This window comes from Alternaria arbusti (assembly GCF_024043155.1).
Source record: "Alternaria arbusti strain BMP 1465 chromosome Unknown scaffold_4, whole genome shotgun sequence".
NCBI lineage: Eukaryota > Fungi > Ascomycota > Dothideomycetes > Pleosporales > Pleosporaceae > Alternaria > Alternaria arbusti.
The window spans coordinates 1,711,005-1,738,699 of record NW_026249944.1 but is presented as its reverse complement, the minus strand read 5'-3'; the positions used below and the strand labels follow the sequence as shown (position 1 = coordinate 1,738,699).

Below are 27,695 nucleotides of genomic sequence, written 5' to 3'. Positions count from 1 at the left end.
GAAGAAGCTTATATATACCACGCAGCGCACGGTAGCGACAGACACAGCAAGAAGCATAGAGTATTCATCGGATTTTATCAATTCTTGATTAGGCAGTACAAGGCTTGACACTGATCGGGATCAATAGGCCATCTTTGAGTCACCTTCACTTTCACCTTCACCTACAGATACACGGCTAAGCCCCGACGACCGCGACCGCTACCAGCAAAAAAAGACAACTCCGCACGGCAAAAACTTTAGTCTCGAGCTGGACTCGACCCATGGGCAAAAATATAACAATACTTCGATGAGATACCCGACATTTTCATGACGTACAAACGCTAATCACCCAAGTAGAGCTCGCAGGTCTTTGCTATATGAGAATTAGCTGAATTAATTACAATATATAGAACTTCAAATTGAGTTCTGTACAGATCTGAACTCGCGCTGTTGTGTTGTGGTGGAGCGCGTAGTGAGAGCAAACGCGCAAACGCTCGTTGCCATAGCACTGCGGTGAGAGCGCGCGCACATCATCAGACGGTGCAAGAACAACACACCATTAAGTTTTGACTGCAGCATACATCGTCGCGTCTTGTTGCGCGGTACTAATCAAAAGCCATGCCTGGAGGTATCCGCGATTTGCCCCGATGGTAGACTCACTGGACGCAAGATCACGTATTCAGCTACCCAGGACGTCAACAAGAGCTTGAAGAGAACAGATACTTTTGTAATCAGTAAGTTAGACGATGAAGAACAGCATAGTGTAATGTGTTCCTTTGTATTCGGCAACCTGCGTGAAGAACCACAGCTTACAGACAACAGGATCCTTCATAAGCGGCAATTTGAAGAGATTTGAGATTGTATTTATACACATGTTCATCTACCCTTCTCCACCTTAGGCTTCTTCGGCCCAACAAAATTACACAATGCACCACCATTAACAGCAATGACCTTCCATCCCACAGGAACGACACCAAACTCCTCACTCTCTTCATCCGTCGCACTCAACTTCCATATCTTTCCTGTCTGTCTATCGAACCACTCCCTCCCTTCTGGAGTCTGTACCAACTCACCAAGCACGAACTTGGTTACAGCTTGACTGTCTTTGGGATTGACCGAATCGGGGAGTTTTTGGATATCCACGTCGAACTTGCGTTTGCCGTCGATCTGGACTACGCATTTGCGCGTTGTGGTGAGGAGCGGTATGATGGCGAGGTCTGCGGTTGGGAAGCCTGTCGCGAAGACTGTTGAGATGCTGTAGTCGTTCGTCTGAGTCGCAGTGCATGTGTTCAGTTGATGCCAGGCTTCCTCAGCGACACCAGGAGCAATTGGGGCGAGCATGCGAACGAGGTGGGCCATGGAGTACCATTTGAGAATTGGTGTGATGGGAGACGCATGCGGCGTGTCCCAGATAGTGTTTGTCAGTGTCATTAGATCGCTGACGATGGTGTTGAGAGAATATGTCTGCGAGTACGATTCTGTGACGCTGGCGATGGTTTCCTGTGTCTTGATCCAAAGCTGAGCTTCATCTGGTTTGAGGGTGGACACCAAGGTTTCGCGTGTGGCGTTCTTAGATTCGCCGCTTGTCGAAGCATCTTGTAGGATACTGAGGAGTTTACTGTCAACCTGTGTGGGTGTAATGAACGTCTCTATCACATCATCCGGTATCCATGGTGCGGTTGACAGCTTGACGACTCGATGTAACCATCGTTGTACGCCAGTGATCTTTTTCTCATCCCACTCAAGCACATCACTGACAGGTGCTTGGAAGAGCATATGCGTGCGCGTGGCGTCTGCGCCATACTTGGCAATCGTGGCACCTGGATCCACACCATTGTACTTGCTCTTCGACATCTTCTCGAAGCTGACGTTCGGAGTAACTCCACTGGCCTTGATCATGGGCTTGGAGGGATTGGTCAAGTCGACTTCATCGGGGCGCAGGAAACGACCATTTTTGGGGTCTGTAAATGTCTCTCCGTGCACCATACCTTGCGTGATGAGACGCGTGAAAGGCTCACCATTCGTTAGATAACCCTTTGGCCATGTTGGAGTGGTTGCCAGAAACTTGGAGATGAAGCGCGCGTATAAAAGATGAAGAATCGCGTGTTCTACGCCGCCGACATAGAGGTCCACTGGCATGCCAGTATTGGTTTTTGTCGGGTCGACCAAGGCGTGCTCGTTCTTCGGATCTAGGAACCTGAAGAAGTACCACGACGAGTCCATGAAGGTATCCATAGTATCAGTCTCGCGCTCAGCAGCCGAGCCGCACTTCGGACAAGAGGTCTTCTTCCAGTTCTCATCTTCTGCTAACGGGTTACCTTTGCGGCCCTCGAAGAAGCTGTCGGGCAGGTTCGGTAGCTCGACCGGAAGGTCTTCCTCAGGCACAGGAACAGCACCACAAGATTTGCAGTGGATGATTGGAATAGGTGCACCCCAATAGCGCTGCCGACTTATCAGCCAATCACGGAGTCGCCAGTTTGCTTTCTTTTCAGCCGGCTTTCCAGTATCGAGAATCGCTTGTACAACCGCATTCGCGGCTTGCTTTGAGGTCATGCCCCCGAAACGATCTATGTCTGCAGCAACGAAGCCTTTTTCAGTCATAGGTACGTCGTCACCACTGCGCGGTACAAGCGGCAAAGGTAGTGAGCCCTTCTTGGCAGATACGACGACTCTGACTGGCTCATCACCGACGTTCTTTCGCCAGAACGCGTGGTCTCGAGTGTCGTGACCTGGTACACCCATTACAGCGCCAGAGCCATAGTCGTCCAAAACGTATGGAGCCACGTATATAGGTACAGAGGGTCCTGTGGAGCCTTGTATGTGGGCGAGGGGATTGCGCGCTACAATCTTCCGCAGCTTGAAACCCTCCTTGGTGTCTGGGGGGAGCTCTGCTGCTCGCTCCATGAAGGCGCGGAGCTCTGCATCCTCGATGGCTAACTGCTGAACGATTGGGTGACGCAAAGAAAGAGCGATATACTGTACTCCAAAAAGCGTGTCAGCTCTGGTAGTAAAGACATCGACGGGCTCAAAGCGCATTTCACTATCGGTCGAGACGATATCGAACCAAAGTTGCGCGCCTTCAGACTTGCCAATCCAGTTCCTCTGCATGGCAAGAACCTTCTCAGGCCACCTGCCGTCTCGTGCAAGAGCGTCCAGATCCTTTAGCAAGGGTTCCTGGAACTCCTTGATCTTTAGAAACCATTGCTTCAGCATCACCTTCTCGACCTTTGCACCGGAGCGCCAGGAGCAGCCATTGGCATCTACTTGTTCGTTTGCGAGGACGGTTTTATCGACGGGATCGTAGTTCACGAGAGATTTGGCTTGGTAGGCTAGGCCGCGCTCATGGAGCATGAGGAAGATGCGCTGGGTGTGTTTGTAGAAATGGGGATCGCACGTTCGTATTTCCTAGATACAGAGATCAGCCCATGCTTGAACATATTGAGCGTTTTCCATACAGCGTCCCAGTCCCAGCGTCCACCCATTTCCTTTATCTGACTCTTCATAGTCTCGATGTTTTGTAGCGTCCACTTCTCCGGGTGTACCCCTCGCTCGATGGCCGCGTTCTCAGCCGGTAGACCAAACGCATCCCAGCCTATGGGATGTAGGACCTTGTAGCCCTGCATGTGCTTGTATCTGGAGAGAACATCGGATATCGTGTATACCCGCAGGTGGCCTAGATGGAGGGTGCCCGAGGGGTATGGGAACATGGGCAGCACATATGCGTCTCCCCTATCGGACTTCCGTAGGTCGTGCCATTGGGCAGATAGCTGGTCCCAATGGGGTTGCCATTTCGCAGTGAGCGATTCGACCTTGATTCCCTCAGCTCTTGACTTTCTCTCCAGCGTACTCGCCCATCGTAGGGCTATGCGCGGTCGGGAGACTGGGAGGCGTGGAGGGCGACGCCAGCCTACGGACTGCAGACTGAGACGACGCATCACCTGAGCGTATGCGCATAGCGTGGACGTGTCGTATTCATGGTCTGGAGGATGCGCGGATCTACGCCAAGCATCCAGTCCTGAACGACTCCCACATTTTTTGGATGCAGCTCTAGCGCTCGAACGGGAGCTAGTCCCATGACGGCATAGGAGCCCGTCGGTTTCAACAGCGCATGCAAGCTGCACCACTCATACACGGCAGCGGTGAATGCTTGAAAGGGGTGCTGGATACTGCCCCTACACTCTGCCTCGCCCTTCATATCATAATTACCGTCCATGGCTAGCAGATAGGGTTGCGCGCATCTCTCCCACATTCCCTCCGCACCATGGCCGCCGGTCGCTACTCCAACCTCCCACCGCCGACTCGCGATTCCCTCGAACTCGCCTCGCTGGCCTCCTCGTCGCACCCTTCACGGCGGACTTCCGAAGAGTCTTCGGCCTCAGGCGCGCCTTCCTCGCGTAGACTGTCGTTCGATGATGAAGACCCTCTGTCGGAACTGAATCCGGCTGGTCACGATCCGAACAGACCACGGCACAATCGCTCCTACAGCGTGTCCTCCGCCTTCGATTTCGCGCCGAACTTGTTCCCTCTCTCTAGTACCGCGCAGGGTTATACAGCACTGGGCGCGCCCTCCAATCCAGCATTAGACCCGTCGAATGCGCTTAACGGCGGCTCATTGGAGAAGAACAAGAGCCTTACATACCTCAATGGGCTGTCATTGGTAGTTGGGCTTATAATAGGAAGTGGCATCTTCTCTTCACCATCTCAAGTCAACAAGAATGCTGGGTCGCCAGGCGCGTCTCTCATAGTCTGGATCGTCGCTGGAATACTGGCATGGACGGGTGCCGCGAGTTACGCCGAGCTCGGAGGCGCCATACCACTCAATGGCGGTGCCCAAGTCTATCTGTCTAAGATATTCGGAGAGTGGGCGGGATTCCTGTTCACATGGTGCGCAGTCGTGGTGCTGAAACCGGGCTCGGCAGCCATTATTGCCATAATTTTTGGAGAATACCTGGTGCGCGCTGTTATTGGCGCCGAAGCTGTGGATGCAAGCACATGGTTGAACAAGGGCGTGGCTTTGGTGGGACTTGTGGCTGTCACGCTACTCAACTGTGTGTCCACAAAGCTCGGCACAAGGAGTGCCGACGTCTTCATGTTCCTGAAGTTCTTTGCACTTACAGGAGTCACAGTCATCGGTATCGTAGTTGCGGTGACCGGGCTTTCGTACAAGGGCGACGCGAATGAGGACTGGAAGAATCGCGGCTGGTTCGATGACACGAGCGAGAACGTTAGCAACTGGGCAGTGGCACTCTACGCCGGGCTCTGGGCCTTCGACGGTTGGGACAATGTACGTCAAGCGATTTGAAACCCTGCCCACTCCTACTAACGACACCAGGTAAACTACGTCACCGCCGAGTTCAAGAACCCGACCCGCGACCTTCCCCGCGTCATCCACACTTCGCTCCCGCTCGTCATACTGTGCTACATCTTAGCCAACATATCCTACTTCCTCGTCCTCCCGACCTCAGTCATCGAATCGTCCAACACCGTCGCCGTAGCCTTCGGTTCGCAGGTCTTCGGTCCAGTCGGCTCGCTCATACTCGCGCTATTCGTCTCGGGGTCATGTTTCGGCGCACTCAACGCGACGACCTTCACATCCGGCCGCCTAGTGTACGCCGCCGGTAAAGAGGGCTATCTCCCCGCCCTATTCGGAAATATCGGTTTAGGAAAGAACCACAGAGCAATCCGCTTGCACAGCATGAACGCAACGCAAGGGAAGAGCAAGATACCAAAGAAGCTAGTAGCCTGGTTCGCGGATGCTGACGCAGGCTTCTTCTTCACGCCCATATCCGCCATGGTGCTCAACGCGCTCCTCACAGCCATTTACATCGTCGTCGGCTCCTTCGACACTCTCGTCACCTTCTACGGCGTAGCAGGATACGCCTTCTATTTCCAAACCGTACTCGGCCTCATCATCCTACGCGTCCGCGAACCCGATCTAGAACGGCCATACAAGACATGGATAACCACACCCATCATCTTCTGCTGCGTCAGTCTCTTCTTGCTGAGCAGAGCCGTATTCGCAGAGCCATTACAGACTTTACTCGTTGTAGCCTTCATGGTAGTAGGCCTAGTGATTTGGTTCGCGTGGGTGGGGAGACGAAGAGGGAAAGAGCAGAACAAGTTCCGTATGCCGGAAGAAGGCAACGAGAAGGTTGGCTGGAAGTTCTGGCAACGCTGGAGGCGATGAAAGAGAGAACTACCGCAATTTTGTTGTATACTAAGCGTCATGGTTGTATAAGATTACGTAGAAATGAAGAAATGATATCAACGTGTACGTATTCTGTTCCGTAGTCGTCATCATCTGCGTCTTACTTTGCTCAGGCCTTCAGATATCTCGTTACGAGGTACGATGTGATGTCGGCTTCGACTGGCCCGGTCCATAATAGCAGACTGGCAAGTCAAGACCCTAGCATCGTTCGTCTCAAGTCTGGTATTCCAAATCACATCCTGGTCCGCTCGAGGCCAGCTAAGCCGGAACCCGGGTGGAAACTTCAAGCGTAGATCTCTCGTTTTCCATTCGCCTCCTGTTTCGAGCGGAACGCATGATGGTGTGATGGGCACGTGGTCGGAAAGAGTGGCCGTGAACAGGTTACCCCAGAGATACTTACCGTAGACTCACGAAGATATCGGCGGGATATATCGGACGTATCAATTACGTGACAAGTCGGGGACGACAACTCAGGTGAAAGTGAATTCCGCAACGGAGCAGAAATTATCATAGTGTATGATAGCAAGGCAATATGGAGAAGGTTTTTATTTGTTTATATTTCTGCTCCTTTCAATCTGATCAAAGAGACTAACAGAGAATCGGGCTATACTACTCAAAGGCTCAACACCTTCTATCTCCTCGGGTTATTAACAAGAGCTCATGGAAGAGGCAATGGGGGTGCTAAGCGAGACGTGAAGAAAGATAACAGTGGGAAGACAAGGGGGGGAAGAGAGACGAAGAGGAAGAGGAAGAGATGGAAAAGGTGATGGTGTGGGGTATAAAGAGCGGACGTGCCGTGCTCATTTCCGTAGCAGGGTGCGCAGCACCGGTGGTTCGTGAATGAATGTTCGTATCGTAAGCGACGTGACGGATGGAAAGTCGAGAGACAAGACCTTGCCTGACCTGACCGGAAAGGGTCTGAAGTTCCCATGAACCTTCATGCGACAAAGGGCAAGCTGGGGTTGGGGCTAACACCCTGGCCAATGTGCCGAGACGCTGTGTCGCAGGAGGTGTTGCGCAAAACATGAAACCGAAACCGTAACGCCTGTGTGGGTATGTTGCCCAGACGCGAACCACCCAGAGTCGCGAGAGCAAAGGAAACAAGAAATTTAGAAACTCGCGTCTTCCCAGTTAATCGTACAGGCGGCTCGTTGCCGATTCCGGTCTAGCAGTAAGAAAGGAAATAGGGTTGGGAAAGGTACCCTCGTGCGTTTCGTGTAACCTCAGGCTCCGCTTAGATCCAGCCGTTGTTGCGTGGCGGGTTCCGTTGCATCGTGCCCGCGCCAAGTGGAATACGGGCTGTGGGTGACGGAGCGGCATGGCCACTGTTCGTTCGCGTGAGGTTGTTAACTGACGCAGGTGTGCCTGGCTGCGATGATGTTGTAGGTGAACCAACTGATGTAACGGGTGTCACAGGGTTCATGCGCAGTCCGCTGATGCAGGCAGGTTCGGGGACAGCAGGCTTTGCCGGAGTAGTAGAGGGTTGAGGGGAGGCTGGCGACTTCGGGGGTGGGGAGGGTAGCACCTTCTCGCGTTGGGCCTGGAGGTAAGCGCTAGATTGACCTGCCGGTGTGATGGGGAAAGGTGGAGTCCGCGCTGGGCTGTTCGCTCTGGGTCGTGTTGGCGACTCACCACGCGGGGGAGGAGGGGAGAATACGCTGGAGCTAAGCATCTCCTGCGATGGCGATGTGCTGGTCGTAGAAGGCTTCTGGATCGGAAGAGCCAACGAAGCTTCACTGCTGTCGGTAGCACCTCGCTTCAACGGAGGGGTATCTCGTTCAAGCCGTGTGCACTTAGCTGCTGCAAGCGTGGCAGGCGCAACTGAGAAGCGGAGACCAATTTGGACGGTTGCACTGCTATCGGTACTTTGCATGCGTTGGTGCCGTTCTGCAAACGGTAGTTTGGGCTTGCTCAGAAAATCCCAAGCGTCGCCGACATTCGTGACCGAGCCGCGTCGAGTAAATCGTCGCAGGGCAAGCTTGGAAACAGAGGAACCGTCTGAGGTAGCTTTTGGATCGTAAACGGTTGGTGGAAGACGAGGTACCTCCTCAGCGCGTGTGGGAAACAAGGAATAGCTTTGGCTTTGCTTGCGTTCGTGTATCGTAGTTTCGTTGTCGAGAGCAGGTGGAAGAGGCCACTTTGTGGGATCGATAGGGCTTCCAGGTTTGGTCGATGCCGGTGTCAAAGCCCGCTCTGGTCGTTCAAAGTACTGGGGATCAAAGTCACCACGGTTCTTTTCTGGCCCGACATCGATCAGACCCTGTTGACTGTGTAAACGTTGAGTTGTCTGCAATGCCATCGGGCCACTGATCTGCATCTCCAGATCGCTAGGGCCGAAGAAACGGATCTTTGGCCGTTGTTGTTTCGCGGGCGCCTTTAGTTCTTCGATGGGACGAATGACCATTCGTGTCGCGTTCGTACGGAGGAAGAGGTGGAAGAACGTGATGACCATTCCTGACGAGAACAGCGAGATTTCAGCGACTCGAGAAGCGGCTAGTGCTTCCATGAATTCTCGGCGAAGGGACTGTACTTCCACAGGGATGACGAGAGTCTATGATTGTTAGCTTGGACGGCTAGAAAGGTAGTGTAGATACTCACATAGATTAGAGCGGTAACGATCAAGAAGTAAGTCATACGTGAAGCTGAGATTCGCTCATTATGGTCCAGGTCCGGCGTTCTCATCAGCTGAATACTGATCATAGCAGCTACTAAGAGCAGCAGGAAAACAAGAATTGAAAGGAAGATCAGCATCAGAAGATCATATCGCATGGGGAACCAGATGAGCCCGCCAAAGCAAGTGTTCGGTGACGGCCAGGCAACAGTCGGCATCCAGGAGAGAAGAAGCATGAACGATACAACGGCGATACAGATAATCGTGTTCCACTTGCCGCGTGGGGCGAATCGGTCTTGTTTGTAGGCTCTGACTGCTACCTCGATACCGAAGACCAAGGTAATGAATCCGATCAGAAAGATAGCTGCTGTTCGTTAGTCTAAATGTTCGCAAATGCAGTGTATGCGAGCATACCAGGAAATGTGACCATCGCAAGTCCGCGGCAACTTCTAGAGAACACGCTATGAAGTGTAGTGCCCTGCACTGATACGAAGATAATTTGTTGTAGAACGGCACCGCAGGCCAACGCAAGGGGAAAGGTTTCGGCAGGGTGGACATTGTGAAGAGCATTGAATCTCCTATCTCTCGTTAGCAATGTCGCAAACTCCGATCATGCTATACTGACTTCTTTCTTGGGAGAACCTGGAGAGCTGCAGCTCGTCGCGCATCCGACACGATCCGATGAACCGTCAACAAGGTCAAGGCAAGGCTGAAAGCTCCAAGGGTAAGATGTGTCGTCCGAAGCGTTTGTACCTGTTGAAGCTGTAGGCTCGCGATGAGAGTCCTCGTCGTGTTTGATTGCGTCCAGGGAACTTGGCGAACAGCTGACGTGTTGAGAGTTAAGTTGAAGTGCGATCGGACCTCGAGCTGAGGGAAATGGTCGGCCCATGATTCCATCTCGCCGGCTCTAGTTACAACGGGTGTAGAAGGAATAGAATTGTCTCGCTGGTAACCAGCAGCGGCTGAAGAAAGGAAAACGACTAGGTATTCATGGAGACCGTGTGACTGACGTCGTAAACGAAAGAGTAACCAGCTCAGCGTCAAAGAAGGAAATGGCTAAGCCTGCCAGCAGAGCAACGAAAGAAGGGGAAAGAGCGTGAGCATTAGACGTAAGAGACAAGAGACGGGTATGAGACTCCAAACGGTATATGACAAAACCACTGGGCGGTAGCTGCTGCGCACGGTTTCGGAACAGCGGTCCTCAGGCGTCTATCCGGTCATTGGCTGAAAAGACCCGCATTAGCAAAGATCCAGCCAGTTCATATTACAGGTCGCATCTTCCCGCAATGGGTGGGAGTGGGTTTCAACCTCATGCGAGCCACCCGCATTTTGCCAGGTAGCCCGGCCAGCGGAAGCAGCGAAACCCGCGTAGGCACCGTTGCGCCGAACAGCAGCCACCTGCCTTGGAAAGCCTCTTGTCGCTCTCGTAGCTGCTCTGATATGGACCGGGTTGGACAGGTTCAGCGCGACGTCATTGCTTGACGTTGCCGTAGCGGCCGTCTCCACATGGCCCGCTGGTGAACGTGCATTGGTTCTCAACACCGCAGACCCATCTTCGTCAAGTCGTTCGGCCTGCTGAAGCGCGCAATTTCATCTGACGCTGAGCACTATACTTGGGTTCCTGGACAGCTATTTCCAGCGCGGAAGCGCTGATGTAGACAGTGGCGCATCGTCGGTGGTGGTGAGGTGGATGTGGTCGGACTAGAGTTCTGATGCTTGCTGGGTTTAGACTGTGCCGCAGATCCTCGCTTCGACCCTGTCCGAGACACAGCGAACTCCAGAACCCCTGCCGGGTCAACGTTCGCCGGGGAAGCCTCGCAAGCCCACGACACGTCCGTAGCAAAGATGGTTAGCTGGAAGGTATAAGCAATATATTATAGAAAACGGAGGGTGATGTGTAAAGCCACGAGGCATTGCTGCATTGGGCCTAGTGCGCAGGTCGGTTTACGCACGCGACGTATAGGAACGGTTCGCGGGCGTGAGATTGAAGGATGCAAGACCCATCAGCATGCAAGACGGAAGGAACCGATTGAGAAGCCCAGATGGAAGATCGTGTGTTATCGCAGCCCAGCGCACCTGGGCCTCCACAGAACTGACTTTCAAACCACTGGTATCGCCGAGTGGTAGAGGGTTGTGCTGCAGAAAAGCAACTTACTCGAGACGTAAGTCCAGCGCCGAGAGCGCGACACCACACGGTGATCAGTATTCACATCATTACACTCCCTGGTAACCGCCGACAGGTCTAATCAAGGCGCCTACACAGCGGGACAATCACGTCTACACCCAAGCACTCCAGACGTCTCGTCACAACCGCCGTGGTCTGAAGTTTGATCTGGCAAGCCACCAAGACCAAGATAGACCAGAGAGGGCTTTGCAAATCTTACTACAACAGGCAGTGTACGAAGTTCGTCAATGCATTGTGGTGATCATACTAGGAATGGGAACTTTCCAGAATACGAAGGCACAGCCTCTACGTTGCCACAGCCACAGCACGAGGCACAAGGGTGTGCTTCATAGTATTCTCCGATAATGCAAATCATGGGCCAGATGGATACAAGCAGTCTAATCGGGTCTTGTGATAAGGATCAGGCCTGATAGGACTGGAAGTTGTAGACTGGGACTTGATTTTGCTGCTCACAGGTGTCTTGTTGAATGACACGGTCGTGACAGGAGGGTATTATTTTTTGGAGGGCATTGAACAGGCCTGCAGCCTGCAACCTACAATAAGCCAGGAACAAGCAAACAAGAAAATGTAGCGTTGATGAAGGCTCCACGGTGTTCAACTTTTCCCTTGAATGGGACTGATACACAGTGCTGCGCAAGGCCTGACTCAAGCCGACTTTGCAAACTCTTCAAGGTACGAGACGAGTAGCTTGGTGCCATCTAGCGAGACGGCATTGTCTAGAGCACGAAAGAAGTTAGCCTGAGTCACTGATGGGGCTTTTCCCCAGGCCGTATCCTAGATCGAGTACATTCGGCCAGGTCGGCCAGAAGCCGCGTACCCAAGCATGCCTTGTGAAGGCACGACTCGAACCATGTCTGACAGCGGGATCAATAAGACGGGAGTTATAGGCTCACTTACAATTACTGGCACGGATGCCACCTACGCTGCGGTGTCCTTTCAGACCTAGCAGGCCCTTCTTCTCTGCGCCTGCAAGGAAGGCCTTCTCTTTGTCCGCATCTCCACCGTTGACGCGGAAGCATATGTTCATTCTACTGCGTACGGACTTGTCTGGCACTACCTGGTAGACATTGGAGTACTTCTCGAGCATATCGTAGATAAGCCGCGCCTTCTCGTTGGAGACATCCTCTTGACCACCGATGCGCTTGGCACCATAGGAGCTGACGAGTCCGGACATTACCTGTCCAGCCACCCAGACATCGAAGATGGGCAGTGTGTTGTAAAGCGAGTTGTTTTTCGCGATGGTGGGGTAGTCGAGCACAATGGGGCCAACCGATAGGTTGAGCTCTCTCATCAGGTCGGGCGAGGCGGGTGTCGAGTGTGGCGGAAGGAGCGACTTCCGCATGATGACGATTGCGATACCCGTGTTGCCAATGTTCTTTTGGGCGCCGCCAAAGATGATGGCGTACTTGCGCACATCGACCTTCCGGGAGATGAAGTTTGACGACATGTCGGCGCAGACCAGGGGTGCATCGTCGCCCTCAAGGCTCTGCGGGAAAGACGGGAACTCGACTCCGTCGACGGTCTCGTTGTCGCAAAAGTACACGAAGGCTGGCCCGCCCTTGGAACGCGGAGTGAGGCTCCACTGGTCTTCCGAAGCGATCTTGCCAAATTTGCCGTCGTTGATTTTGCGCGAGTCGGTGGCCACGTTGACGTGCTTGGCTCCTACAAGACGCGCAGCCTCTTGCGATGCCTTGAGCGACCAAGAGCCGGTGACGAGGTAGTCGAGTTTGAGCTCCTCGTCGACGACCTTGCGCAGCCTCTTCAGCACCTCATCCTTGTTGTCGCCCACCTCTTCGGCAATCTTGGCGCGCTTCTTCTCGACCCATATCGAGACGAGGTTGTATACGGTCGCACTGAACTCGCCGCTGCCGCCGCTCTGGAGGAAGAGAATCTCGTAGTCGTCCGGGATGTCGAGCAAGTCGCTCAGCGCCTTCTTGGTGTCGGCAAGAATCTCGTTGGCTTCTGGGGAGCGATGGGAGATTTCGCAGAGGCCAATGCCCTTGTCTTTGTAGTTCAGAAGCACCTGCGAGGCCTTCTCGAGGACCTCGGTGGGCAGGGGTGCGGGGCCAGCGCCGAAGTAGTTGACGTCGGAACGGTTGACCATGGTGACGACGGGCTTGAAGATTAGTAGTGGGTGTGCAGAGTTAGTCGGAGATACTTGGGAGAAATTGATCAAAGAGGGGCGGTTTGTCTGGTGCAAGTCTTCTCACGTCGCGTCATACGGATGACTCCAATGCCAACCTCTTACCAAAAGTTGCTTCCGATCTCGGGCTAGCATGCAACACGCAGGCGTGGACATGGTGGCTCCCTCATGCAGAGTACTCAAATATAGTGCGCCCCGGATCCTACAAGCTCCCCGCGTGGGAGTTGTGAGCATTATGCGAAGTCATTGCAGGTGTCCGGCTGCACCCAATGGCAGGCGCCGCAAGTCCGCTGACGCCGGTTTCGGTGCGCGGGTGGGTCGCGAATTTTGGTCTGGGGATGCGCATCACTGCCGTCTGCTGCAAACACCACATTGCTGCCAGCTCAAGCACCACCACAGCAATGGCCATGTCGCTACGGGCAGCCCGGCTCCTGGGTCGCAGGCAACTAGCAGTATGTCGGGAATGTCATCGCCGGCCATGTATCCTCTAATGTCAAATGCAGCCCCGGGCAAGTCTTGCTCTTCGTGCCGCCTCGCTTTCGCCTCGACCGTGTTTCGCACCCCGATCCTTTGCCACGACCGCCGCCCGTCGCGATGCCCATGATGTCTTTCCCTCGATGAAGGAGAGCCCGGCGGCCAGCTTCCTCTCCTCGCTCAACGAGACGCCCAAGACACCCCAGACCCTCACCGAGAAGATCGTGCAGCGACATGCCGTCGGAGTTGCGCAGGGCAAAGTCCTCAGGTCGGGCGACTACGTGACATTGCAACCGCACAAGTGCATGACACACGACAACTCGTGGCCTGTGGCGCTCAAGTTCATGGGCATCGGAGCCACCAAGATCAACGACCCCAACCAAATCGTCATGACGCTCGACCACGACGTACAGAACAAGACGGAAAAGAACTTGAAGAAGTACAGCCAGATCGAAGAATTCGCACAGAAGCAGGACGTCGTCTTCTACCCCGCTGGCAGAGGCATTGGTCACCAGATCATGGTAGAGGAGGGCTACGCCTGGCCGGGAACACTCGCGGTAGCTTCTGACAGCCACTCCAACATGTACGGCGGCATTGGATGCTTGGGTACACCTGTCGTGCGCACAGATGCGGCGAGTATCTGGGCAACGGGCAAGACCTGGTGGCAGATTCCGCCCGTGGCCAAAGTCACACTGAATGGCAAAATGCCCCAGGGTGTGACTGGAAAGGATGTCATCGTTGCTCTGGCTGGCCTCTTCAACAAGGACGAAGTGCTCAATCACGCCATCGAGTTCACCGGCACTGACGAGACCCTGGGCAGCATCCCCATCGACGATCGCCTCACCATCGCGAACATGACAACCGAATGGGGTGCGCTTACGGGTCTGTTCCCTATCGACTCTACCCTCCACGGCTGGCTTCGCGCAAGGGCCACTCTAGCAGCTATGGGAGAAGGACAGGCCAAGGACCACCATCAACAACAGTTTGTTCACGAACGTATTGATAAGCTCTTCACTGCTACTGGTATTGTTGGTGAGAAGATGGGTCACATCTTCAAACCTGCGTTGGCTGCGGACAAGGGAGCGGTATATGCCAAGGAGCTCTTCCTTGACCTGTCAACTCTGTCACCCTATGTCTCCGGTCCCAACTCCGTCAAGGTGGCCACCCCACTGCTCGAGCTCCAGAGCCAAAACATCCCCATCAATAAGGCTTACCTCGTATCCTGCACCAACTCCCGCGCTTCCGATATTGCTGCCGCTGCCAACGTCTTCAAGGATGCCGCCGTTCTGAATGGCGGCAAGATTCCCAAGATCCCTGACCATGTCAACTTCTACATTGCTGCCGCGTCAATTCCTGAACAAAAAGCCGCAGAAGAGGCTGGTGACTGGCAGGCGCTTTTGGAAGCTGGCGCGCAACCATTACCTTCCGGTTGCGGCCCCTGCATCGGACTTGGTACCGGTCTTCTCGAACCTGGTGAGGTTGGTATCAGCGCCAGTAATCGCAACTTCAAGGGTCGTATGGGTTCGCCTGACGCCAAGGCTTACCTTGCTAGCCCTGAAGTAGTTGCTGCAAGTGCCCTGTCGGGCATCATTTCTGGCCCGGGATGGTACGAGGCTCCTGAAGGCTACCAAGGTGTTCGACGTGGAGAGGGCGATGGTGTTCCTGAAGAAGAACGCATGATGACAATCGAGGACATGCTCGAGAAGGCCATCAAAGACGCTGAGGCTGCCATCGATACGTTCGGCAACGTTGAGCCCGAGACACAATCTGTCAACCCGCCCGCGGCACCAGGATCGGAAGCCGAGACGCTGACCGAGATCCTCCCCGGCTTCCCTGAGAAGATTAGCGGTGAGATTGTCTTCTGCGATGCAGACAACATCAACACCGACGGTATCTACCCCGGTAAATACACATACCAAGACGACGTTACCCGCGAGAAGATGGCGGAAGTGTGCATGGAGAACTACGACCCCAGCTTTGGGCAGATTGCCAAGGCCGGCGACGTACTCGTATCCGGTTTCAATTTCGGTTGCGGTAGCAGCCGTGAGCAGGCCGCAACTGCTATCCTGGCCAAGGGCATCCCGCTAGTCGTCTCTGGTAGCTTTGGTAACATCTTCAGCCGAAACAGCATCAACAATGCCTTGATGGGTGTCGAGGTACCCAAGCTAGCCAACCGTCTCCGCGAGGTCTTCTCTTCCAAGGATGCGACATCCTCACAACAGGCTATTAAGGAGCCTTCCAATAACAGCGAGTCGCTTGATTCGCCACCTCCCGCCGCTGCTGCTCAGCCAAGTCAAGCCAAGCAACTAACCCGCCGCACTGGCTGGACCCTGGAATGGGATGTTCGCAGGAGCACCGTCTCTGTACAAGAAGGACCAAATGGCGCCAAGTGGAACGTCAAGGTCGGCGAGCTACCTCCCAACGTGCAAGAGATCATCGCTCTCGGCGGATTAGAAAACTGGGTGAAGAAGGAGATTGGCAGCCCTCTCTCTTGAGTATGAAAGGGCTCAGTGATTAGCTTGTAACATTCATGTATACCCAATTGAAAACTTGCATAGACGGCGTTTGAGTATTTAGGTCCATTACATCAAGCAATACAGACTTCAATAGTACATGCTACCAGCACAAACCCCGTGCATCGACCTGGAAGGTCTTGACCACATACCTATCCTCCTCACCTCATATAAACCGGCATACCCTTCTCCCACCCCTTCACCCTACAACAATGCCAAGTATCTGTCTCACTAACACCCTGCCCCCCACTACTCTTCTGATCAATACTAGCATACACACTCCACCCCTCCTCCTCCAGCAACTCGACCAACACAATCAACAACTCCCTCACCCGCATCGTCTCCTCCCCACTAGCCTGCCACGGGTAGCCCTTGAGTTTGTACTCCCACACCCCTTGCTCTTTCAACCCGGACTCCGAGATCCAATTCGCACCTACACGGGCCGGGAAGGCTTCGTACAACGAAGCAGGTGCGTCGATGAAGCGAAGGCGGTCCTGGCGACTGAATGCTATGACGCACCATTCGTGATGCACAGGAATTGGGTTCTGGAATCGGAAGAGTAAAGTATCTTTGTCCATTGCACTCTTACTAATATCGGTGTTGAGTGTCAAGAGCCAGCCTGATGCATGCAGCGTTGCTAGTACGCCGTTCATCAGGCGTCGTGCTTCAACGCCTTCTTTGCCGTAGCCGCGCCATGGGTAGCCGTTCAACTTGAACTCGTGGCTGTTTGCGTAGGGTTGCTCTTTGTTGATGCCTAGCGGCCAGGTTGATAGAACTGTTGCGCGACACTTGGAGATGATGGGCTCGGGGAAGCGCAGGAAGCGGAGGCGGTCTTCTTTGTGGAGCGATAGCGATGCGAAGCGTGTTTGTACCGGGTGGCTTAATGCGGGTTGTGATGCTGATGAGGAAGGTGCTGCGTAGGCGGGTGGTGGGGGTGCGAAGGATGAAGTGTCTTTGGTGGAATCGGTAGAGTCGCCTTTGGAATGCCCGGATGGGGACTTTCCGCGGAGTTTGTCGAACATCTTGGGTTTGGGGGTGATGGTGTTGCGAGGTGGGAGGTAATCGAGAGAGGACTAGCGGGGTAACTGCGCGCCTTACTTTCCATTGTTGGTGCCTATTGCGCCTTCTACATCTAGGATACGTGACATGTTTTCATGCTGCCTATATTTCCTTCGCCTATGTTCTGCCTAAACGGGTGTGCGGATTACAATAGAGGAAATCAATCGACTCGAAAGACCTAGCATCAATGTAGGCTTCAGGGTATTCGGTTTCCCTTTTGATCGAGCTTGCAGTGCGATCATGCTCCGATGAGTCGGTCTTCACCCGAAAGATAATGTAGTTTCCCTATCGGTACCCCGACATTTCGAATGATTCCGTAAGCCGTCACGTTGTGGAAGAAGCTATCAAATCTGTTAGCAACCCAGTCATGTATTCAAGAGACTCAAGACCACTTACAAGTTCGGTAGAACAAACTCTTGCAAGTAAGTCAAGCCGTTCAATTCGAAATGCCACATGTTTGGCACGTCGATCGTGACGGGCATGTCTTCTTTCCCAGCGAACGCCTCGGGTTGCGCCTTCTCGAAGCATTCCAAAGCCTGCTCAATCTGTGTGTATAGATCTTGGAATGAGGCCGCGTCGAACCCGAAAGTGGGTACTTCCATGCCACCAAGACGCTCAAGAGCTTTCGTGGCGGTAGTGACTTGGAAGAAGATTTGAAGTGCGAGTGGCTGCGAGAAAGATTCTTTAGCTATTGCTTTCATCTTCTAAGAGGGAGGTGAGCAAGATGCTTACATGCATATCCGGTGCAAGTCTGGCACTGAGGACTTTCGAGTGCGGATATCCGTTCTCATCGCACCACTGTTCACCCTTCTTCAAAACCACCAAATGGTTCTGCATCGCTTTACGCAGTGGGGGTACGCATAGTTCGTAGAGAGGAACGGTCGGTGTCATGTTGAATGTGTTGTAGATTTACCTAGGTACCCTTGAAGCCATGTGGGAGTGGGGGACTTAAGTGTACCTGCATCACCGATCACTTGAGACGTAGGCCGGCTCGTAGAATATCCCGCATCGACCCGATGCTAAGGCCCGAAAAGCCGTTTCGCAAACTCGGTATAATCCAATGATGCGCTGTCAATCACCGTTGTAGGCTGCCACGTTTCCAACGCCTGCCAGCCCTGGCGTCTTCATCCATGCTCCATGCTCCATGCTGGTCCCCACGTGGTGTGGCTTGCCTTTGGATCGATGGATCGTTACAAAGCCCTGAGAGATCTAGATTCATGAATTGCATGACGCTGATGATAGGAATTGCCTCTATTGTCGGCTACAAACATCCATACGCGGAAGCCTCCCAGACTTTCGATAGTATCGCCCGCACCTTCTCCCCGATTTCGTCGTTCATTGAGCCAGAGTTGACCCGCTTTTGCTCCGCTTGCACTATCAGCAGCTTCTTCTGGAGATGATCCAAGCCCTGTTTTACGATAATGCGGCCTATTGCCTTAGATTCCTCACTGTCCAACACGAACCGGCCTACTTGAAACTTGCTGTCTCTTAACTCTAAACGTCCGTCACTGTTGCCTCTCTTGATTTGGTTGTCTGTTGTCGCGTATTTTGCTTGCGCCGCGACGTAAAGTGTGCAAAGAACGTCCAGCTCTTGCAAAAGAGCCATAGCGCGCATGGGGTCTGAAGAACATGTGCTGCACTCCATCATTGCACTATACAGATTTGATAGCTTCTGGTCGAGCTCCAAAACCTTCTCTAGTGTATTGTACTCTGCAGCGGGATCGTGTATTTCGATGCCGATTGGATCTTTGAGGAAGCATTCAGTGTTGGTCGAGGATCTCCAACACATGCACTGCCTAGTCTGGTCGCTTGACAGAGGGCCCTATATATGAAGTAAGCAAATTTGAAGCAATGTACTTGGTTGTTGAACGCCGTACCCTGATATCCATATTCACAGTTGTAAGAAATATAAGGTCGTTCAGGAAGAGGATGAGTGACTTGCAGGATGGTACATACGGATACTTTAGGTAGCCCAACGTGATGCTGTTATACTGTACAACTTTCTCTCATTTCTCTCCGAGCTTACATTGCTCCGATCCTCCGCGGGATAAATACTGTTTGGGCTCGTGCATAAATACAGCCCTGGAGTATCAGAGACCGGTGGGTCGTTCATGAAACATACAATTCGTCCCGAGGTCGGCTCAGTTGCCTGTGAACCTCACCTAGCGGCGTTCAGACGACTGTTGATGCCCAGCATGCAGCAACGCGGGGAGTCGTAGCTGATGTTCCAGGCTATCGAAAGCAATGCGGTAGTTGTGGGTGTGGGTCCTGCGGGAGATGGGCTAAGGCATCCCGAGGTCTCCAAGCAGATCGCCCAAACTCACTTCTTACCGAATTTACCGTGCAGAGCGCAGAACAACGAAACTGTTTCTTTCGGTAAATGTTCTCTTCACGAGTATAATAAAGGGATAAGAATGTCCCGGATACTAATGAAAAGACCCTGTGGTTCTTTAGAGGTCTATCTGTCAAGAACCTTTAGTTCACGAATAAGATCACAAAAGCCTTCCGCAAGAGCAAGTTCGTAAGTACAGGCTTGTTTGGCGACCGGGTGCCAGCCTACTGAACCACGACGTCATGGACACTAAGCTCTAGCGCCGATCTCAGACCCACCTGGGCACAACTCAGGACCTGGAGTTTGCCGCGCGCACCGAACGCGCCACGTTGAGGCCTTAAGGGGCTCAGTACTGTAAACTCCTGCGTCTGTCGCCGAGCACAGCGAAAAGGGGCGCAGCGATTTCTTCACTTCATAAGGTTCATTCACTTTGACAACAGCCTCGATCGCGACCGGATACCTACTTCCAACGCTTCCAGGCACAGAGACAACGAGTAGCTAAAAATACGCCAGTGTTTCGGCATCTACCCGCCATCAAGAGCAGACACTAACAAGACCCATGCGCGACCTCGTAATTGAGATGGGCAAGGGAGCTGTGACCAGACCCCCGTCCGTGGTGCTGGTAGGGCCAAGATATGTGCGATGCACGAAGTCTGTTGTTGTCATTACAAGGGAGTGCCAGCCTTACCCGTTCGTAAGTTCGATTCCGAGGCTGCCCCCGACTACCGTTTCACAACCACTACCCGCGACGATTGAACTTGCGACTTATCACGATCAAATTACTTGTTAGAAGGTTGGTGTCTCATGCAACACCTTGCGTGAAGGAAAGGTTGGCGCAAAGCAGCTTGCGCGTTGGCAACCTTAGAAGTGGGAGGCTTGTCGGCACCGGGCCGACTCCACCCTCACTCAATGCTGTGTGCAGAACCGGGTGGCTGACACTAGCGAAGCAACAGCGTGTCCCGACCTTTCGCTGTCATGAGTACCCTGGTCAACATACACCAACGTTCATACAAGCATTCGGAGTGGCGCCTCAGCTTATGACTGGGGTTCTTCGACGTCATCGGAGTGCTTCTCTGTCAAGTCAGAAGGAATTGTCTCAGCGATGGGTACGAAGTAGGAATACGCAATCACAGAACAAGTTACGCCGTACAAGTACACTAGCCCAACTTCCCCTTAGTTAACTGTCCGTGGGCGTGCGATGATCGACGGAAACTCCCAGAAGCGAGGCTGAAGTGTCACTGTGTCAGCCACTTCAACGCGCACAGTCTATGTCTGCGCCCTTGATCTGCATAATAGATGAGGACACAAAACTCTGGGCCCCGTCAGGCCTCAAGACAGGCCTGCCTCAACGGCGCTGCTTGTCCAGACAGGGTAGTAGATACCTAACACGCGCGACGATGTGTGGCTTTTACTTGCACGGCGTGCCATCGCGGAGACGGGACGTCAACATTGCATCACATTTATTACCAGAACTTGGTGGCCGGTAACGAATGCCGCTGTAAATGTTTGAAGACAGCTCATCCGCCGTTGTAAGGCACTCACAGTCATAGCATCCGCACCGAATGCGAAAACTCAATTTCTGGGTTGTCGATTCTCCTACGATGGTACGAAGCTTGTTCATACTTCTGGTCGACCATGGATCCCCAGGAGTGTACAATTACGACACCGGTTAATAGTAGTCCCCTGCCAATTTATCAACAGTGAACATCTACATCTGTATCAGATGGCATCACATAAGCTCGGGATTATCGCACTGTCAACACCACCACACTCTCATTCCAAGTCTTTCACGTTCATCTGTTCAAGGTCAATTTTCAACTTCCACACAACCGACATATCTCTATTCTCTTCGCGAAGCCACGAACATGGATCCAACGCGTCCGGGAACCCGCCGGCTGCGCAACTCTTGCGACATCTGTACTCTATCGAAGCTCAAATGCAGTCGCGAAAAGCCAGTTTGCCAACGTTGCGTAGACCGTGGCTGCCAACAAGACTGCAACTACAGCGTCGCACGCCGCCCGGGAAGGCGGCGTCAAACATCTATAGTCTCAGATGACGTCGGGTCGTATGGTCAGGATGCCAGTGCCAATGGGTTACGAAAAAGGCGTGGAACAGCGCCGCTGACACCCTCTTCATCTTCCATGGACTCGCTGTTTTCGACAAAGAAGCGTCACGATTCGACACGGAACACCCCCCAGCAGATCTCGAGAGAAACAAGCGATGGAGGGGACGGGCGTATGCTTATGAGGTCTCCAGGAATGGACTTGATGGAGTCGTTCACCAACATACCGATGGAACTATCACACAGTGGCGACGGAGTTGACTTTGAACCGATGGAGAGTCTTTCGCTATGGGAGTGGGGCGAGAGTGGAATCGACATCAACGCAACGAATAGCCATCACCCAGGCGCTATGCCGCAGATGTGGAATATGTCGTCAGGCCAGACCATGCTCAGTGGTATGGACTTCGACCTTGGTAACGGTACTGGGGGACCAGGACAGGAGCCATCACCGCCCCTGAGCCATACGAGCCGACAAAACCTATTTCAGGACGACCAAACTTCTCTTTTACCCCCAGCAGACTTCAGCAAAGATTCCAACTCGTCCTCTCCAGCTGCTTCAAATTTCATCTTCGACCTTTCAAAGAATGTGGATTGCAAATGCTCCACTCAAATCAGCCAACTCATGTATTCTGTCAGTCTGCGGCGTGCGACAGCAGTTCCACTAGACGTTGTTTTCGCTGTTGAGCAACAGCTCAGCCAGACCAAAGAAGCAATCACCGGATGCGCCCACTGCTCTCTCGGCTCAATATACACGAGCATGATGCTTTGCACTGCCATGAGCTGGGTGATTGAGCATCTAGAAGCCTATATGCGCGAGGCAACAACAGTCAGCGCGCCCAACGGCCAAACGACATACCTGACAATCAGCGGCTTGACGTTGAGTAAAGACATGTCTCAGTCGTGTTCTGAGGCATTGGTCAAACTCCGCCTCAGACGAGTGGTGCAGACAGCACGAGAGTTGTCAATGTTCAACATGGAGACGAAGAGCACGCTTTTGGGGGGACTGCGGTCGGCGGCGGCGGAGACTGGAGCGGCAGCGCAACAGATGTTTGGAATGTTGGAAATGAGAGGTGCCTTTTAGACAAAGAAAAAGCTTGCGATTCAACAGATGCCAGCACCATGTCTAGGAGAAGGTAGATAAGAGGAGTTCAACGGTAGCGCTGGTAGCACCTCATGATATTTAGAGCAGATACTTCCAAATACCTAAACATCAAAGCTTTTATTATATTTGCATTACGGGTTCAGATTGGCCCCCGATCACGTGGTACTCGGTACATTTGCCTGACATTAACGCTTCGGTGATATAGATGCAATTTCCAGCTGACAGGTCAGCTTAGGCGCAAATGTCGTAGACAGTAGACGGATGTACATGTGGAATTTATAGCCTCACAAGCGGCTGCCGGCTCATTAATTATTCGCCTTCGCATGATGCAAACAGAGACCCGTCCAAGTTTGGTTTCATATGGGAAGGGCTTTCAATGCTCTCCAAGATGGATGCATTCGAAAAATAGCCCCGGCATTTTGGCTGATGCCCGTAGATTTTGTTATACACCGAACCGTATTGAATGGGGAAGGCTCCGGGGTAATTGGAATGCTCCATCGTCTATCACTTGAGTACACTCCACACGCACGTGGCTTTGACCCGGAGTAGGCTGGGCCTCACCGAACTGCTTACCTCATCATCTTTTGTACCTTTCGCTGAAAGAAGAAGAGCCTGCAGAGATAACCACACGGGATCATTCTTAGAGATTACAGGCCATGCCAGCAGAATCACCCAAGGTATGTCGAATTACTTCCACTGCTGCCACGAGAAAGAACAAGGCTGATCAGATCTAAAAGATGCAGCTTCGATACGGGCTATCAGACATCCCTCTCAACAAACAGTCAATATACGCCATCGCCCTAGCCTTCGCCGCCCTCTGGGTAGTGCAGAGCTTCATCCGAGCATGGTGGCGCCTCCGTCACATCCCCAGCGCGCACTTCACCGCGCCATTCTCCTACTTCTGGATAGGACGCACCACATACAGCGGCCGTCAATACTGGGTACTCCGCAACCTACACACCAAACACGGTCCTCTCGTACGCGTCGGGCCAAACGAAGTCGTTACCGACGACCCCAACATCCTGCGCACCATCTCTGCGGCGCGCAACCATTACCCTCGCAGCGATTGGTACGAAGCTGGCCGGTTCAACCCGTATCATGGAAATCTGTTCACAACTACCGACCCCGTCGAGCACAAAAAGGCGAAAACAAGGTCCATGGCCGCATACAACGGGCGCGAAACTCAAGGTCTCGAGGCTTTGATCGACGACCAGGTCAGGACGCTTATCAGCGTTGTCCGAAACCGCTATGTGGTGACTTCGCCAGGAAAGGGCCAGCCTCTGCTGGATCTAGCGGCCATCACGAAATACTTCACCATGGACGTCATCACAAGGATGGGTTTCGGTAAAGCGGTTGGCTACCTCGAGGACGAAAAAGACCACTACGAATTCTTGAGCACAGTAGACGAGCTTTGGCCGAGGATGTCGACGGTAGCTGACATACGTTGGATCCGCAAGATTGCGTTCTCGCCTTTCGTGCTCAAATTGGTCGGACCAAAAAGCAGTGATAAAAAGGGCTTTGGGGCGCTCATGGGGTAAGCACCTGCCTGACCGTCATTTTGCTTACGTGGTTCTCTTCTTCTGGGCACTCTCGCTAACTTCCAATTAGTTTCGCAGCTGATCAGGTCAGCCGTCGCTTTACTGCACCCGATGGTGGTAAGAACCATAAGGACTTCCTGGCGAGTTTGATGGCTCGCGGCTTCACAGAAGAAGAGTGCCAATCTGAGGGTCTTTTCCTCCTGCTCGCTGGAAGTGAGAGCACCGCAAACGCCATGCGCTCCATTCTCATACACACCATAAGCTCGCCCGCCGTGTATAACCGACTCTCTGCTGAAATCCAGGACGCGGTACGGACGGAGAAGGTGTCCTACCCCATTACCTTGGAGCAGGGAAAGAAGTTGCCGTATCTGCAGGTATGTCTCATCGGAATCGCGCCCAAACGTGCTGATCTTCCTCGCTGACATACATCTCTTTCTTCCAGGCGGTCATCTACGAAGGCCTACGCATGCGCCCGGCCATCCTCGGCCTCTTCCCGAAACAAGTACCCGCAGGCGAATATCCAATCTTCCACGGAAAGATGCTTCCCCCAGGGACCGATGTATGCATGAACATGTCAGCCCTGCTGCAGTCAACAGATCTGTTCGGCGCCGACGCGGCCGTGTTCCGACCAGAACGCTTCATGGAGGTAGGCGACGAGAGACGCAGGCAGATGGAGCAGGACGTGGAGATGTCGTTTGGCTACGGAGGCTGGGTATGCGCGGGCAAGAACATCGCTATGATGGACATGGTGAAGGTCGTCTTTGAGGTATGTTCGCAACGTGCGCGATGGTGTTGGTGTGACGGTCGCTAATCCTGGCAGATGCTTCGCGTGTTCGACTTGCAGCTTGTGCGTCCATTTGAGCCGTGCGATACGATAAGCTATGGCGTGTTCCTTGACAAGGGATTGATGGTGAAGGTGTCAGAGAAGAAGTAAGATGGAGACGTTCTGTGTTGACCGCCTGGGCAGGCTGGCAGGCGGCTCGGAGGGCTAATTGGAGGATCTGGCGGGTCATCACCCAATGAGGCAGTTCAGCCGACGAGCCTCATCTCAATGGAGTTTGCTTCTGCGAGAATATGGCTATCAGGCACCACTAAAAACCTGTCTTTGAGCGATTTCCTGCTGCTGCACTATACCAATGCATGCAAAATATTTATGCTATCCGTCATCCTTTCTTGATAACCCCTTCACTCTCTCCAGCGATGCAAATATGACCAACGTTTCCCTTACGTCTTCTGTCGCGAATGAACATGTTCACAACCCACTTTCCGTTATTGCCTTTCTTGAGATGCGCTTCGTCGTTTGCACATGTGAAGATAATGTCAGTGGAGTGCAAATTAGTGACGCATGCTGTTACGAAGAGTGCAAGTAACATATGGTCAGCAGAGAACTGTCCTGTGAAATTTGTGTGCGATTATACGGTTATGCTTAGCGTTTCGAACGCACTTTAACGATCGAACAGCGACTGGGCGGCATTGTGGACACTCTAGAAGCACATCACAGTAGCATGGAGTCCAACGTTGTTAACTATTGCATTTATTCGACTATCTAATTTCTTCCTTATCATCCTCCCTTGATTACGATACAACATGACTACCACGCTTGTGTGCGGTTCAATTTCAACGGCAAACCATCCTTGGGCTTGATAGCTGTAATACCAGCAGGTTGTGGCACATAGGTTTTATCTGCCATCTCAAACTCATAGCTACCCACAAAGGCGGAGATAAAAGCCCGTAACTCGACCTTTGCATAGCCCGCTCCAATGCACTTACGCGGTCCATGCAAGAAGGTCATGAAAGCGTAGTTGGTGTGTGCGTTGCCATGGTTGTTCGCTCGGCCGCTATCTTCATCAATCCACCGACCCGGTTCAAAAGTATCGGCAGTCTCTCCGTAGAAAGATGCAAAGCGATTCATAGCTGCGGGAACAATCCACAGACGTGTTCCGGCTGGGATGCGGGTACCGACAACGGTAATGTCTTCTACGGCGACGCGTGATGTGATGGGCGAGGTGGGCATGAGACGTAGCGTTTCGTTGACCACGGCGTTTAGGACGGGAAGGGTATCGAGAGTTGCAGAGTCGCTGAATCTTTCTGCATCGTTGTCGAAAAAGCGGTAGGGAATGTGTTCGCGAATTTCGGCACGGAGCCGATCTTGCCAGGTGGGGTTGATGGCAAGTAGCCACAGAGCCCAGGTAAAAGTTGCTGAGGTAGGCTCGTATCTGCTTGACTGTTAGCAGCAGTTCCTATCGTCCATCGGTGCACGTTGACGACATACCCTGCTCCGATGATTGTCAGAAGCTGACCAACCAATTCGTCGTCCGTTAGCGTTCCACCCTGTATGAGCTGCAGTAAGAGGGCTTTTTGGCCGGTGCCTTCGGCAACTTCTTTCTTCCTCTCTTCGACAAAGGCAAAGCAAAGCTGTCGCAACTTATTGCGAGCATCATCAAGGTCCCGGTTAAATTTCCGTGGGAGGAGTTGTAGCATCCAGGCCGGCAAAAAGGCGTTTGCTATGAACAAGTGACGAACGCTCTCTTTGCTGCCAGTCAACAGCTCATACAACTCTGTGAGCTCATTCGGTTGCCGTAGTGTGTCGAAGTCTTTGCCCAATGCAGCGAGGCCGATAGCATCGAGAGTACCTTTATTACCCCAGGGCAAAATATCCACCACAGTGTGCTTTGCGTCAGCTGAGGCGGTAGACCGTTCCATTGTTTCCACCATATCAATGGCCTTTGACCAGAAAACGGGGCAAAGATCTTGAACGGTTCGATGATTGAATGCCGGCTGAATGCGTTTACGAAGATATTTGTGCTCATCGCCCTCCAAGATGAGGAGAGACGGCCCCAGGATTCGGCTCATCAGTCGTCGAGACACCGCTGGCTTGGTGAATGAGTACGCGCGACGAACCAGCACCTCAGAGAGGGCCTCGTTGCTGACTACGAGAACATGATTGACGTTCATAAATCCGCGGAAGTGGATCAGACCCTGGTTGGGTACCGAGTTTGCCATGTCCAAATAGGCTTGTCCCCGGGGGTTGGTGAATTGAAGGAGCCCATGGCCTAAGAAAGGTAGTCCACCCTGTAGCAACAATGTCAGTTATGCACCAAGAATTTCATGATAATATCTCACTTTTGCTGTGGGAAGATGTCGAAACGGATTGAAAAGACGGGGGTGGATTTCGACCTTGTACACTAGGTAGATCACATAAATCACAACCAGCGTCGCACAGAGCGCTAGTAAGGACATTTGAATCGAGGCAAATCGAGAGGAGATCAGTTCTGCATACATGGCGAAGGTATGAGATACAGTAGAAACCTTTACACGAAATGTAGGATATGTACACAGATTACGCCTGCGATTTTGACTCCGAATGACGTCTGTTTTGCTAGGACAAGCTTTTAGTTTATTGTGCCTAACATCAATGTTGCCGTCCCTACGCCGGCTCAAAAAACAGTTCAGACTCAGAAGCGTCGCAAGGCGGATAAAGCGCGATCG

General features: G+C 52.9%; 10 protein-coding genes across 10 annotated transcripts; 3 read left to right on the top strand and 7 right to left on the bottom strand.

The window, feature by feature from the left end:
- Positions 1-855: 855 nt before the first annotated feature.
- J4E86_004238 (uncharacterized protein) lies at positions 856-3,933 on the bottom strand (the record flags this gene model as incomplete). The annotated part of the gene is made up of 3 exons (XM_051444782.1): positions 856-3,384; positions 3,435-3,841; positions 3,891-3,933. 3 exons carry the CDS (start codon positions 3,931-3,933, stop codon positions 856-858), a joined length of 2,979 nt encoding a protein of 992 aa, XP_051304407.1.
- Positions 3,934-4,240: 307 nt separating this feature from the next.
- Positions 4,241-6,166, top strand: J4E86_004237 (uncharacterized protein; the record flags this gene model as incomplete). Its single annotated transcript, XM_051444781.1, has 2 exons — positions 4,241-5,263; positions 5,312-6,166. The coding sequence occupies 2 exons, from the start codon at positions 4,241-4,243 to the stop codon at positions 6,164-6,166; spliced, it is 1,878 nt and encodes a 625-aa protein (XP_051304406.1).
- A 1,255-nt stretch (positions 6,167-7,421) lies between these two features.
- Positions 7,422-8,844, bottom strand: J4E86_004236 (uncharacterized protein; the record flags this gene model as incomplete). Its single annotated transcript, XM_051444780.1, has 2 exons — positions 7,422-8,738; positions 8,824-8,844. 2 exons carry the CDS (start codon positions 8,842-8,844, stop codon positions 7,422-7,424), a joined length of 1,338 nt encoding a protein of 445 aa, XP_051304405.1.
- Positions 8,845-11,628: 2,784 nt separating this feature from the next.
- Positions 11,629-13,087, bottom strand: J4E86_004235 (uncharacterized protein; the record flags this gene model as incomplete). The annotated part of the gene is made up of 2 exons (XM_051444779.1): positions 11,629-11,699; positions 11,881-13,087. 2 exons carry the CDS (start codon positions 13,085-13,087, stop codon positions 11,629-11,631), a joined length of 1,278 nt encoding a protein of 425 aa, XP_051304404.1.
- A 440-nt stretch (positions 13,088-13,527) lies between these two features.
- Positions 13,528-16,095, top strand: LYS4 (mitochondrial Homoaconitase; the record flags this gene model as incomplete). The annotated part of the gene is made up of 2 exons (XM_051444778.1): positions 13,528-13,578; positions 13,630-16,095. The coding sequence occupies 2 exons, from the start codon at positions 13,528-13,530 to the stop codon at positions 16,093-16,095; spliced, it is 2,517 nt and encodes an 838-aa protein (XP_051304403.1).
- Positions 16,096-16,274: 179 nt separating this feature from the next.
- J4E86_004233 (uncharacterized protein) lies at positions 16,275-17,135 on the bottom strand (the record flags this gene model as incomplete). Its single annotated transcript, XM_051444777.1, has 1 exon — positions 16,275-17,135. The coding sequence occupies one exon, from the start codon at positions 17,133-17,135 to the stop codon at positions 16,275-16,277; it is 861 nt and encodes a 286-aa protein (XP_051304402.1).
- A 429-nt stretch (positions 17,136-17,564) lies between these two features.
- Positions 17,565-18,063, bottom strand: J4E86_004232 (uncharacterized protein; the record flags this gene model as incomplete). The annotated part of the gene is made up of 2 exons (XM_051444776.1): positions 17,565-17,840; positions 17,905-18,063. 2 exons carry the CDS (start codon positions 18,061-18,063, stop codon positions 17,565-17,567), a joined length of 435 nt encoding a protein of 144 aa, XP_051304401.1.
- Positions 18,064-18,433: 370 nt separating this feature from the next.
- On the bottom strand, positions 18,434-19,061 carry J4E86_004231 (uncharacterized protein; the record flags this gene model as incomplete). Its single annotated transcript, XM_051444775.1, has 2 exons — positions 18,434-18,994; positions 19,050-19,061. 2 exons carry the CDS (start codon positions 19,059-19,061, stop codon positions 18,434-18,436), a joined length of 573 nt encoding a protein of 190 aa, XP_051304400.1.
- A 4,344-nt stretch (positions 19,062-23,405) lies between these two features.
- On the top strand, positions 23,406-25,140 carry J4E86_004230 (uncharacterized protein; the record flags this gene model as incomplete). The annotated part of the gene is made up of 4 exons (XM_051444774.1): positions 23,406-24,202; positions 24,277-24,580; positions 24,649-24,972; positions 25,027-25,140. The coding sequence occupies 4 exons, from the start codon at positions 23,406-23,408 to the stop codon at positions 25,138-25,140; spliced, it is 1,539 nt and encodes a 512-aa protein (XP_051304399.1).
- Positions 25,141-25,797: 657 nt separating this feature from the next.
- J4E86_004229 (uncharacterized protein) lies at positions 25,798-27,209 on the bottom strand (the record flags this gene model as incomplete). Its single annotated transcript, XM_051444773.1, has 2 exons — positions 25,798-26,422; positions 26,479-27,209. 2 exons carry the CDS (start codon positions 27,207-27,209, stop codon positions 25,798-25,800), a joined length of 1,356 nt encoding a protein of 451 aa, XP_051304398.1.
- Positions 27,210-27,695: the final 486 nt, after the last annotated feature.